Source organism: Natator depressus, chromosome 7 (assembly GCF_965152275.1).
Source record: "Natator depressus isolate rNatDep1 chromosome 7, rNatDep2.hap1, whole genome shotgun sequence".
In the NCBI taxonomy this organism is placed as follows: Eukaryota; Metazoa; Chordata; order Testudines; family Cheloniidae; genus Natator; species Natator depressus.
Window position 1 is genome coordinate 71,149,633 of NC_134240.1, and position 14,786 is coordinate 71,164,418.

General features: G+C 41.1%; 1 protein-coding gene across 3 annotated transcripts in view; it reads right to left on the reverse strand.

Moving 5' to 3' along the window:
* OGDHL (oxoglutarate dehydrogenase L) overlaps window positions 1-14,786 on the reverse strand; it is a 109,935-nt gene that overhangs the window by 23,741 nt on the left and 71,408 nt on the right. For all 3 annotated transcript variants that reach the window (XM_074958735.1, XM_074958736.1, XM_074958737.1), the window contains exon 16: window positions 8,992-9,119. In XM_074958735.1, the coding sequence (XP_074814836.1) occupies window positions 8,992-9,119 (128 nt within the window). The remainder of the gene's footprint in view (window positions 1-8,991; window positions 9,120-14,786) is intronic.

Consider the following 14,786-nt stretch of genomic DNA (forward strand, 5'->3'; position numbering starts at 1 on the left):
CATTCGAAGAGCGTAAAGCCTGTATAACTTCTTCACTGCAAATTCCCAAAGGTATTTACAAAATAGATTTCCCCAGATAGGTTTGAATCCCATTCTAATTTTAAACAAACATTAAGAGACTATTTCTGCTGATTGGGTGACATGGTTGAGAACATATGCAATATGGCTAATTTGTTCAAGGCTTATTTGCACATATGCTGTGCGCTCTACTAGGACAGGGGTAGTCTAACTTTCAGATGAGACATAAAACTGAAGTCCTGACCGCTTGTGGTCATCAACTTTTAATAAGCATAGGGAGCTTAACCCTGTCTCCTGACCAAAATTTTGACCCAGGTAATTAAGTTCTGTATACCAATATTATCTTGAAATTTCAAATGAATATGATACTCTTCCTTACTTCCTGTCCTAAACTGTTATTTAATGTAGCTGTGCACCACTAAACACTGTAATACTGTACCCCAGAAGTGGCTGTGTTTAATGGGAGGCTCAAATGATCCCAACACATATGTACCCTTTACCAGGCTCACAAGGGCATTGGGTGAGGCTTATTCATTTCAGGTTTGCAAAGTGCTTTGAGATCCTTAGATGAAAGGCAAGGTATAAGTGCAAGTTATTAGTTCTGTTCCTGTTCCATGTGCTCTCAATCATTCTTGTGTCATTATAGCAGGGATAGGGTGGTGTTAAGCAAAGTGTCAACTTGCACAACCCATGCTGTGTTTTCCCCCACAGCAGTTTGCGTGACTGTCCCAAGAACTTGCATCTTTCAAGTAACAAAAGTAAGGCTGCAGCTTAATTCATATGATTTTCAAGTGTCCCAAGGCATGAAAATTAAAATAATCTAGCAAGTGTTTTTGAGATGGCCGCACATGACTTATTAGTCGGATGTCAGTAAGCGGAAAACCATAAGGAAAGACTTGCTGCTAGATTTAAAGAAATACACTGGGGACTGGTACTGGGATACACAAGCTCTCTTTTAAATCACTAACTTGAATACAGCCCAGAAGAGCCAGTGAGATCAACAACATCTATTTGGTTTCTGAACCATGGAAATACTGATGCTCAAGAGGTAGGGGAAGCCCCCTTATGCCGTCCAACAGTCCCACTATATGGCCTTGTAAGAACCTGGCCCTCAGTTTTTACATTGTATACCTAATTTCCTGCTGCAGTTTTAGCCAATATCATTATCCAACTATCTCTTCATCTACTAAAAAAATGGTGTAGTGCCATATTCCAACACAGAGATAATGATCTCACCACGGATATGCGGCTATCTCTACATAAACATAGGGATCATTCACAATGAAAGGTACTGTGGACTTTCAGACTACTATGCTGTAAAGGATTTTATAATTGTTCACTAGAAACAAAATGGTTCAGAAAGCCTAAGCACCAGCCTTATTCCAAATGACAAAATGAATTCAAACCTTTAAGACTTCCAAAAAAGTTTAAAATCAATAGATTAATATTCTTCCTCACCTTTCCCGGTCAACCATAAAATCATACTGAATTCCATCTCCAGGCCTAAGAAGATCCAGGAGTCTCTAGTGGTCTGTCTTCAAATCTCATGTGTCTGGGAGTTTCATCTTTTCCCAGCATAAGGCAATACAATCTACTCAGCACTGATGAAGCCTCAACAGGAGTAGTGGGTCCAATTCTGGGCACCACACTTTAGGAAAGATGTGGACAAATTGGAAAGAGTCCAGAGGAGAGCAACAAAAAGGTTTAGAAAACCTGACCAAAGAGGAAAGGGTAAAAACACTGGGCACGTTTAGTCTTCACAAAAGAAGAATGAGAAGGAATATGATAAATCTTCAAATATGTTAAGGGCTGTTCTAAAAAGAGGACAGTCAGTGAGTGCTCTCCATGTCCACTGAAGGTAGGACAAGAAGTAATTGGCTTTATCTGAAGCAAGGGAGATTTAGATTATATATTAGGAAAAACTTTCAAACTATAAGGATAACTAAGCAATGGAATAGGCTTCAAAGGGAGGTTGTGGAATCCTTGTCATTGGAGGTTTTAAAGAACAGGTTAGACAAACATCTGTCAGGGATGATCTAAGTATGCTTGGTCCTGCCTCAGTGAAGTGGGCTCGATTACATGACCTCTGAAGGTCTCTTCCAGCCCTAAGTTTCTATGATTCTATGACTCTGAGGCATCTGAGACCCTGGGAAAGTCTTAGAATCATGAAGCCAGTATCCAGCCAGAGCTCAACAGAGAGAACCATACTCCCATAAGGAGAATATCATCAATAAGAGGCCTGTGGAGGTTCAAGAGAATGAAGAAAGATGGAAGTATACGCAAAAAACCCAACACATTTAAAGTAACAAATGAATATGTATTAGTAGGCTGAGTGTGTATAAGGGGCCTGTAAATTATGTCTGCTCTCTTCCTCTATTAACATGTCTAGATAAACTGGTGAAACTATATTCTGGCCTTCTGCTCAATAAAGGGTTGCCAGGCATCCTGTTTCGATCAGAATGCCCGGCTGAAAAGGGGCTGTTAAAAGTCCGGTTGGTGATGCAGCAGGAGCCCGGGGCTTAGGCAAGCTTCCTGCTGGTGCGAGGGCAGCCACAGCACGCGGAGCCTCACTGATGCACCTAGGGGCTGCAGGGACCTGGTGGCCACTTCCTGGGAGCTATGGTAAACACTGCCAGGATCCCCCACCCCAACCCTCTGCCCCAGCCCAGAGTCCCGCCTGGAGCCTAAACCCTGCAAACCCCCTCACATCCCAACCCCCTGCCCCAGCCCAGAGCCGCCTCCTGCACCCCAAATCCCTCATCCCCAGACCCACCCCAGAGCCCAAACCCCTAGCCAGAGCCCTCACCACCTTCAACCCCTTGGCCACAGCCCCCTCCTGCACCGTAAACCTCTCAGCCCCATCCCAGACCCTGCACCTCCAGCCGGAGCCCTCACCCCTCACACCTTAACCCCCTATCCCAGCCCAGAGCCCTCTCCCGCACCCTGAACCCCTCATTTGTGGCCATACCCAGAGCCTGTCCCCTCAGCTCAGAGCCCATATTCCCCCCCACACACCCTAATCCTCTGCCCCAGCCTGGAGCCCTCTCCCACACCCCAAATCCTTCATACCCGGCCTCACCCGAGACTGCACCCCCAGCCGGAGCCCTCACCCCCACCCCAGCCCAGTGAAAGTGAGTGAGGATGGGGTAGAGTGAGTGTTGGAGGGAGAGGGGATGGAGTGGGCAGGGGTGGGGCCTCAGAGAAGGGGAGGGCAGGGGTGTTCGGTTGTGTGTGATTACAAAGTTGGCAACCCTAGCTTAATACCTTCCTAGAGCAACTCAGTTATGCTTCCAGACTTCCCTATTGCTGAAACCGAATAACCTGCAGCTAAAATACTATTTTTATGAGACTAACTGAATTGCAATAATCCAGCTATAACTAAAACAATACACCCAGGTTAATAGATGGTAATGCCTAGCTCTTATATGTGCTTTTCATCTTTAGATCTCAACGTACTTTAAAAAGTTTAGTAGTATTATCTCAATTTTACAGATGGGGACATGAGGCACAGGGAGGGAAGTTCTTTGATTAAGCTCAAGCAGCAGACTAGTGAGAGCCAGGAACTGAACCCACACCTGCCACATCCCAGTCTAATGCCCTATCCACTAGGCTGCACTGTAACAAACAAAATCTAAAACAGTAGAAGTGCTCTGAATACAACCCTTAAACGTACACATCCCTCTCACTTTGCATCTGAAAACAAATAGCTTTTTAAAATGCAAAGTAACTAGCCTGTTCTGGTTTTATCACTAAGGCAAATCAGTCTTGTCAGAATATCATTTTAGTGGAGCTATTATACCCCAGGTGCTCCTAACAGGGAAAGCAATAACTTGGTGCAGACCTCACAGCTCTGAACAGGCGCCAGCTCTCTGCTTCTTCACCTGCCAGGGAAACAATTTGTGGTATTGTCATGCAGGCTATTCAATCCATTCTTACTTAATGACCTCTAATCCACAGAAACTAAGGAAATTCCCAAAACGATTTGAGTTCTTGCATGTTTACACAGACACAAATTAAATCCACAATAACTCCTTTTCCCTTCATAGCCACACTGCAATATTAGAGACTTCCAGGACAACCACTCCAAAGCTTCTTGTTGAACAGTGATTGTGCATGCAGTAGCGGTAACGGGAGAACAAAATAGGGTGACCACACGTCCCGTTTTGGCTGGAACAGTCTTTTTTTTTTAAGCCCTGTCCTGGCCATCCTGACTTTTTTGGCAAAAGTGGGCCTTTGTCCCATTTGCTCTTGCCAGCTTGACTAGTCGAGTTGGCAAGAGCAAATGGGACAAAGGCCCACTTTCATCAAAAAATTGAGGAACGTGGGTGTGGCTGGGATGAGTAGTGATGCCAGCCTTGCGTGACATCCCAGTCTCGGGGGCGGGGGGGGGGGGAAGGGGAGGGCGGCTCAGACAAGCAGCACCCCCTTGCCTCGCAAGGGGAGCGGGGATGGCACTCCAGTGAGTGACTTGGGTCAGTCCCCCACTCGGGGAGAGGGAGGGGCCTCAGGCTATCCCCACACAGTGTCCCATTTTCCCTTTGGGAAATATGGTCACCCTAGAACAAAACAAACTCTGCTCCTCTTTCCATCTTCCTCTCTTGAAGCAGCAAATCCTCAGACTGGGAAAGTTTGCATTTCCCCCCCTCTTTGTATTCAGAAAAGGACAGCCCAGAAAGCAGAAGTCACTAACTACTCTGCATAGAAAGCCCTCTTTTCCACCACTCTCTAATAATCAAATACCACAGAAATAACTGACACCCGAACAGCATCCTGCGTAAGTTAAACCAAAATAAGAGTTTCCACATAGGGATTTGTATCAGTTTAACACACAGATTTAAGTTAAATTGAGGCAACTATCCCACGTAGGCAAGGCCTTGATTTAGAGGCACAAATACCATGATGATGAGCAAGATACAATATATCTGCTTTAATATCTGCAGTCCTACTGAACTTGTGAAGTGAGTAAATAATTGTATATGGACTAGAATAATTAATCCTGTGTCTGTGCAATTGTTGTTGGGTTTCTGTCCCATATATTTTCTTTGGCTATTAATGGTTTTTTTCCTTTTGTTTTTACAGGAGTGATTTTACAAAACAGTTTTGTTTTAATATTAACCTTTAAAACAGACTCTTTAAAGTTTCAAAAACACATAAGATAACACTGAACAGTTCCTATTTCTAGCTCTATACAACTTGAACTGGAACAAGGTGTTGATTTCTCTCCTGAGGAAGAATCTATTCCTTGTGCACAAAGCTTTCTGACCACTTAGAAGCTATGACATTAATAAACTATCCATTCAAAAAAAAATAAATCTTTCCTTAAAAATGTTACTGGCAAAATGGATTAGAATGATAAAGAAGTTATGTTTGATCAAAGTTCTTAATAAAAGAGGTAAACATCCATTTGGAGCTCTCTCATCTGAAAACTATTTCTCTCTATAAATACAAATTTGCAAAGGTAAACATTTCCAAGCGCCATGATATATGGTAAATGTTAACAAAATTAATTAAAGTCACTACAGCTGAAGAAAGAGGAAAAAGGACTTTATTATATTAAAATTTTAACCCACTCACATACAAGATGGAATTTCTAATAAAAAATTTCTAATTACAAAAATCTGGTTTGTCACACTCACCCACTGTAAATTGCTCTCTCCATTTTGTTTCCTTCATTATTGGAGAATGCCATAACTAAGGATTTTTAAAATTATGTTATTTTAAAATATCAATATTAGTAATATTAATTTGTGCTCACGTAGTACCCTTCATCCACACACATTTCAGAGGAATTGCAAAACAATTTTTTTTACTGCCCTTCTAAAATGTATAAAAAAAGAGTCCCATTATTGTTTCCTTGCCGCTTCCACACCCTGGAAACATCAGATTTGACAGGTCATATTATACAAGGCTGTACCCTGATCTGCCGGAATGTCTCCATCTAGATGAGAGAAGACGCCATGCTAATTTAAAAAAATATTGCTTCAGTGTTCACTTTTTCCAAAAGCAGACATTTGGCTAAGTATTTGTGAATTTATTTAAAACAAACAACAAAACCACTTCCCTAGTTACAGAACTTGAATTAGTGCACCCATTTAAAAACGCACAGGATTAAAAAAAAAAAAGAGAGAGCAAAAATATAGGAGAGGATTGCAAAAAAAAATCTTATCCCATATGAAATTCCGCCGTCATGTCCACCTCAAGTAAGTATCAATATACCCATTTTACAGAGAGACAAACTGAGGCATACAACACTGAAGTGTCCCATCACTGCTCACACACCAAGTCAGGGGAAGAACACAGAAGAGCCCAGGAACCCCCAGCTCCTAGGCCTGTGCTCTAACCACGCTGCCTTGTTCTATCTGAATTTTAACACTGTAGACCTAAATGACAAACATACATTAAAATACAATCCTCAAAATGTTTATACAGCCAAATATCCACGTAACAGATGCTAATCTTATTATAAGCCACTGCTATCTATTAACTCTTCATTTTTTCCCTTTTGCTTTCATTTGAATTGTGAAATAGATACGTAATAGTTCTTCATTAATTTATCCACAGAGCCAATAAAGCTTCTTGATATATTATTAGATGTATCAATTTTATTTTGTGCTTCACATATCATCCTCTTGCCACCTACAGCTTGTCTGAGTGAGGTCATCCATTCACCCCCAGCTGAAGGTGAAATGTCTAGCCAGTGCCGCAGTATAATTTGATTCACTATGATTAATGCAATTTTTAACAAAGATTTGTGATCTCAATTTATGTAGTAAATTTGGAATACCACTCAATACACATAAGGTTGGAACAGGTTTTTATATCTATATTCCCAGGCATCCATGATTTTACTCATAGCACCGCCTCTCATCAAGTTGTTAATAAATTTGCAAAGCCACATTATATAGCTAAAATCCCTCTTTAGCAAGTGTATACCCTCAAAAGAACCCCACTGCTTTACGATGTAGAGACGGTGTATTTTCAAAGTGCTAATACATGAGAAGGAATATTCTGAACCATTTTAATTTCAGTTTGGACTGACTGCTTCACAATTCTTTTCCCCATAATCTTTGCTGATGAATTTCTGCATATGTTGCCCAACAGCCTTCTCCTAAAATAGATTTTAAATCTAATGACTTCACCATTACCATTAGTCTTTAACAGAAAATTGTATAAGATAGATGCCTGGGGTGTTTCAGCTATGCTCCTTTAGTGATCAGTGTCAACTATTCTCCGGTAGGATTTCTGAATTCGCACCCGCTTTTTTCCTCCCCTCACACCATGCACAATTAGGTTTTAAGCAGCTGACAGGAACAGTGGTGAAGAGGAAGTGGAAGAAAGCATTTTTATAGCAGGTGTGTAATGATGCTACAGTTTGAGCAGACCTGCATACATGATATTGTAGGCATGGTCGTCATCAGTCTCAACATTAAAAAACCCAACAAAACTTTTCCAGTCCATTTTACATATTTTAGTGTCATTTTTAAAAAAAGAGACACAATGGACCAAATCGTGGTCCATCACAGAAGGGCAAAATTTGGATTAGGGTCTATATCGGGGTAGGCAAACTTTTTGGGGGTTGGGATACAGGAGTGGGCTCCGGCTAGGGGTGTGGGCTCTGGGGTGGGGCTGGGGATGAGGGGGTTGGGATACAGGAGGGTACTCCGGGATGGGACTGAGGGGTTTGGAGGGCAGAAGGGGGAATCAGGGCTGGGGCAGGGGGTCAGGGGTACAGGCTCTGTGCGGTGCTTACTTCAAGCAGCTCCCAGAAGCAGTGGCATGTCCCCACTCCGGCTCGTATGCGGAAGCACAGCCAGATAGCTCTGCGGGCTGCCCCGTCCACAGAAGCCGCCCCTGCAGCTTCCATTGGCTGCAGTTCCTGGCCAATGGGAGCTGCAGGGGCCACGTTTGGGGCAGGGGCAGGGTGTGGAGTCCCCTGGCTGCCCCTACGTGTAGGAGCCGGAGGTGGGAAATGCTGTTGTTTCTATGAGCCGTGCGGAGCGGGGCAAGCCCCTGACCCCGCTCCCCGGCAGGAGCTCGAGGGCCGGATTAAAACGTCTGGTGGGCCGGATGCGGCCCTTAGGCTGTAGTTTGCCCACCTCTGGTCTACATAATAAGATTCCAGGATTGTCACTATCTGTGTCTCTGAAACCTAGAACGTCTGTTAGTGATGGAAATAGCTACAAGCATAGTTGAGAGCTCTTTTTGTTTAGAATATGACCTAGTTCAATAAATCACTGGATTTCAAAGTCCATTACCATCCAGTTTATAAATTTTCAGCCATTCTGACTGTACCAATTACACCCATGAGGTGTACAGCCACAGCAAGGAATGTATGCCATACCAAGAGACCTAGACCCCAGTGATATCAGAAGTAACACAACCAACCACTACCCTTATTCTGCAGCTAATCTGCATGCAATGATTGCATTGGTTGTGGGAGAGAGAAAGCACAGATGGTGGATTACTACACCCACTGCCACACCAGTGCAATAGCAAGAGCTCTCAGCTATTAGTTGTAATAATAATTTTTAATAATAACCCCACCTTAATCAAGGAAGGACAAATGACAAATAAAATTACTAGAGTAAATTTGAAAAGCAAGATTTTTCAGGTAGTTCAATAAAAAGAAAAAACTGATTAGCAGTCACACTCTTTCATTTTCATGCCCTTGCCCGGCACGTTACTACTAGAACAGAAGCGCTAAGTTACAACAAAAAGCTGTTTTTGTTGCATTTCCAGTCTGACCAGCTGCAGGAAGTACCAGAAATCTAAGGGAAGAGTTAAGAGGCTCAGATAAGATCTGAATGTCTGAAAAATCTTAGCGGAACAGAACCTTTCAATAGGTGCAGGTTCAACCATCTTTAATTTATGATTTAAACAAAATTGCTTTTAATTAGCAGTCATCAATTTCCAGATCTCATTTGAGACATCTTACTTCATAAGAAAACTTCCCAAGCATTTTCCGAGACTTACCTAAAACTCCATACTCCGAAAGGGAGCTATTGCACACAGTGTAGGGGGCTTGCTGTTCCCAGAGGTGATTCATGGGAACACATGTCCTCTTGTCAACTTCTTGATCATGGAGTACATGGTGGCGATGGCTACAAACAGATGTAGATACAAATGATTATTTGGCTATATTTTCTCATATGTTCCCAAAGAGTTTCTAAGATTTAAGGTAAATTAATATGTCCTGGCAACTGACTTCAATGGAACTACCTCTTCTATACACCATTATAGCTCCTGTCTGAATCACAGAAGTACCACCATACATAAGGGTAGAGTATTCACATAAAAATAAATGTTCTTTCACGGGCTATTCACAGTTGGTTTTTCGACACCGGAGAGATTAGAGAGTTGTGAAAATGCATCAGCATCACTGCAGTTTTTGCTAAAAATATTTGTAAAAATAATAAAAATTTAGAAGATCTTTTACAGTTCATATTCGGTTATTAAAATAGCATTATGCCTTCTCTAGCAGATAGAATACCGTAGTTTTGTTGCTAGGTAATAGGTACGGAAGCTAGATTGGTGTATTTCTGCACTCCAAACAACATGAAAGATGGACACCATTGCACAGAAGGTAGCCATTTCACAAATTACAACAAGCTGTGAAATTCTATTAGTCCTCTTCCTAAAATGACAGTGGTTTGTCTTTTTACAGCAAAGTATCACCTATTGAGTATTTTTAAGGACTAAGACTTAGAACAGTTGCATCCTCTTCCTCACTTTACACTGCCATTCCCACCTTTTACAGCTCTCCAGAACTTCATTAATCAGCATTAGAATGGTGCACCAAGGAACATTATCAAAACAGAGATGACTGAAGTAATTACTGTAATCCATTAACTCCCTGAGCAAGACTAACTGAGTGAATCACACCAATATGTTCAGTTCTACAACCACTAAGGTAAGGAGGGCTATTACACTGATAATAGCTATTATGTGCTGTGTAGCTGCTGATGCTGAACAAATTAGAGACAGACTCTTTCTGTAGTCCTCTGTTCTAATGCATCTTAGCAAAACAGCTCTCAAATCTATATAGAAATTAATTAATAGCATAAGATCGGGGACAGGCGGGATTATTGAGGAGCAACACTAAAAACAGGATAAAGGGTAGCTCTGAGGCAGGAATGCTCTCTTGATACTACCTCCCTTCCCCTACCCCTGAAACCCACCAGGGGAAAATAAAACTAATATATGGCATGCTTTTTGGGAAGACAATTAAGTTCCCTAGTAGATGTTGACTAGAGTAAGCATAGCTGGAGAGCCACTTCATCAGAATAATACAGACACAAAAATCACGTCTTGATGTTGCACTGACCCTTGGCAGTCTCTCTGCAACTCTTCATGCTGATGCAGATTCAGCTTCCCTCCCTCTACCCCCTGTCCTCCCTCATTCCTAGGTGCTAAAAGAGAAAGGGACTGTACTTTTACCTGCAGCAGTATCCAGCTCCCTTTCTACTGCTAATTAACAACAATATGGAGTGCTGAGGTGGGAAGTAAAAGGCTCATTATAAATTCTACTCTTTTAGCTGATCTGCATGTTTACCAGTGAGAGCTAATGGGGTAGTGTCCCCTCAGAGAAGAAACAGGACTCTAAAAATTAATATAATGGGGATCCTGCGTGGAGGCCGCTGGATACGGGACAACCCTTTGTATCTTGTTCCAGATCCCTGACTAGCCTCTGTTGCCCAGTGTCACCACAAAGATATGGCTGAGTCCTGGTGTGAACCAAACAGTTATGGAAAGTACTGCTGATTACACTACTGCTAACACCTTAGGAAGCTACAAGATAGCAAAAACAATAATGAACGACTGCCCTGATGTTCTCATTATGGCAATACAGTACTTCTAAAATACTAATTGCGTATCTCTCAAATTTTACTTAAATTTGATTTTTATAGTAATCACAGGTTGAAGCAAGGGTACATTGGATACAATCACAGTTGCCAACTTTCACATGGTAAATAAACACCCCAACTTTCACAATAAGCCAAAAATCAAGCTAATCCAATTTCAAAAAAAAAAAAAAAAAAAAAAAAAAAAAGGCCAAAACAAGCCAATCCCTAAGAATCCCAATACCCTATAAAAATTACATGTATCCAATGAAGTGAGCTGTAGCTCACAAAAGCTTATGCTCAAATAAATTGGTTAGTCTCTAAGGTGCCACAAGTACTCCTTTTCTTTTTGCGAATACAGACTAACACGGCTCTTACTCTGAAACCAATACTCTGTGTTATTAGATCCCCCCAGCATGCAGCCTGGGACTGTGGTGGGCCTGCTGTGCACCCCTGACTCTCTCCCCCCTTGCCCGGAGCCAATCAATCAAAAAAAAGAAGCAACAAGCTACAAGCCAAAAACTAGCCAACAAGCAACTCACAAACTAATTAAGCCAAAAACAAGCCCAATTTCTGCATTTTTTTCAAGGGTTTGGCATGTCTGGATATAAGGCTCATTCCTCAATCTCTTGTAGAAGGACTTGTTCTAATATCAATGCATGGGAATTTTGAGAAACTCCTGTTAATGATTATGGGAGTGACACACATTTATTATAACACATCAGGTCACACAATCAGTGAACAACAGACAAGATTTATTTAAAGCTACACAGACTCTTAGCTGTGCCCCCATGCCTAGAAAATGTTTCTGCCTCTTTCCCCTGCTGAAAATCAGTCTGAATATTACATGTTAAGCCGTACAAATTTCTACAGGGAATTTTTTCCACACTTCTTTTTAAATACCATCATTTGATATACTATGACCTAGCCTGATTTTCGGGAGTACTTTCTAATTTCATTCCATATTGTCCAGCTGTTCCTAACCAATTGCAATTAAGATATACAGTCATGCCACTCTAGCAAAAGCACTTGACAGATCCTTCCCGCTGCTGCAGGCAAACATGAGCTTAACAGTAAAGCAAGAGCAGGCTACCATAAATCAAACAGTTATGATCATGGAAGACTTTAGTGTTCAACACCACAAGCATTTATGTTATTTCATTTTTACTAGGGCTGTGAATTAATCACAGTTAACTCATGTGATTAATGAAAAAATGCAATTAAGAATATTAATTGCGATTAATCACATTTTTAATCACACTGTTAAACAACAGAATGCCAATTGAAAATGTATTAAATATTTTTGGATGTTTTTCTACATTTTCAAATATGCTGATTTCAATTACAACACAAAAAATAAAGTGTACAGTGCTTACTTTATTTTTTATTACAAATATTTGCACTATAAAAATGACAAAAGTAGTAGTATTTTTCAGTTCACCTCATACAAGTACTGTAGGCAATCTCTATCATGAAAGTGCAACTTACAGATATAGATTTTTTTTGTTTACATAACTGCACTCCATAACAAAACAATGCAAAACTTTAGAGCCTACCAGTCCGCTCAGTCCTACGTCTTGTTCAGCCAATCAATAACAGAAACAAGTTTGTTTACATTTATGGGAGGTAGTGCTGTCCGGTTCTTATTTACAATGTCACCCGAAAGTGAGAACAGGCATTCACATGGCATCACAGATCAGCTAAACATTCATGCGCTTCTTCGTGCTTTGACCACCATTCCAGAGAACGTGCTTTCATGCTGATGATGCTTGTTAAAAAAAAAAATGCATTAATTAAATTTGTGACTAAACTCCTTGGAGGAGAATTGTATGTCTCCTGCTCCACGATTTTGCCTGCATTTTGCCATGTATTTTGTGTTATCGTTGTCTCAGATGACGACTCAGCATATGTTGTTTGATTTAAGAATACTTTCACTGCAGATTTGACAAAACACAAAGAAGGTTCAAATATCAGATTTCTAGAGATAGCAACAGCACCCAAGGTTTAAGAATCTGAAGTGCCGTCCAAAACCTGAGAGGGATGAGGTGTGGAGCATGCTTTCAGAAGTCTTAAAAGAGCAACACTCTGATGGAGAAACTACAGTACCTGAACCACCAAAAAAGAAAATCAACCTTCTGTTGGTAGCATCCGACTCAGATGATGAAAATGAACACACGTCCGTCTGCACTGCTTTGGATCATTATTGAGCAGAATCCGTCATCAGCATGAACACACGTCCTCTGGAATGGTGGTTGAAGCATGAAGGAACATATGAATCTTTAGCGCATCTGGTGCATAAATATCTTGCAACGCCGGCTACAACAATGCCATGCAAATGCCTGTTCTCACTTTCAGGTGATATCGTAAACAAGAAGCGGGCAGCATTATCTCCTGCAAACGTAAAAAAAAATTGTTTGAGCGATTGACTAACAAGAAGTAGGACTGAGTGGACTTGTAGGCTCTAAAGTTTTACATTGTTTTGTTATGGAGTGCAGTTATGTAATAAAAATAAATCTACAATTGTAAGTTGCACTTTCAGGATAGAGATTGCACCACAGTACTTGTTTGAGGTGAATTTAAAAATACTATTTCTTTTGTTTGTCATTTTTACAGTGCAAATATTTGTAATCAAAAATAAATATAAAGTGAGCACTGTATACTTTGTATTCTGTATTGTAATTGAAATCAATAATATTTGAAAATGTAGAAAACATCCAAAAATATTTAAATAAATGGTATTGTATTACTTTTTTTAAAATCACACAACAGCCCTAATTTTTTCTGATTTTCCAAAAGGCTGATTAATAAATTCCAGTGCTATAATCAGATAGAGTAGGAGCCTCTTGTCACTTAAGAGAAGTCATTTAAACTAGCAAGTGGTTTTGTGTTCCCTATAGGTATGTCTACACTGCAGCTGTCAGGTGCGATTCCCAGTGTGATTACACAGACGTGCACTAGCTCCGCTCAAGCTAACGCACTGAAAATAGCATGGACATTGCAGCTCAGGCTGGCATCCAAGCTTGGACCCTGGGGGTCAAGTGAGCTTGGAGTCAGGTGGCTTGTCCAAGAGTTTACCTGTGTCACAATGTCAAAACTGCTAGTTTTAGAGTCCTGAGTCTGTCTACCCACACTGGGAACCACACCCAACAGCTGCAGTTTAGACATACCCTATGTGGCTATGCAGCCACTAAGTTATTTACTTCCTTACACTTGCATTGAAATCAGGCTGTTTGTTCTAAAAAGAAGATTCTCCCACAAGCTATATTACAGAATCAGGATGTTGCCTTGTTGCAGGTCTATGCAAGAATGCCACTATATTAATCAATCATCACTTTAAGAGAGCTGACTAATGCCCTGATTCTACAAAGAACTGAGCACCTTAACTCCTACCTGAATTTAAGGAGAGCTGGGGTGCTGAGCATCTTCCTGGATGTGCTGAGCACCTTACGAAAACAGATCCTAACACTGAAGCTAGGAAGATACTTTCAGTGGATTTATCTCTTTTTAAAAATGCTTGTCCCAATGATTCTGTTAAAATGACAGTAAAAGAACAAGGGGGAGAAGAAAGCCTCAAAGGTCTGATAGTAAATGAAGTTAAGCAGAAACATGTGGAGCTGCATACCAGAAGGAAACAGGCTAACAGGCCAAATTGGTTCATCATGAGTTACTGTAGGCAATCACAATTAAGCACAGGGCAGCTGCTAGTTCATCCACTACCAGCAATGGGCTTCGCATCAAAGGATTCAATTAAATACATCATTAAGATTTTATTCCATTGAGAGTCAGATCGGGACAGGGGCACCACTTACATTTTGTCAAGCGATCGAATTCTGTATTCATTCATGTCTAAGGCCCTGTGTAAACCATGATTCTGCCTCCCCCTTGTTGTGGGGGGAAAATCATAGTATTGAGCTAATTCAACTGCTT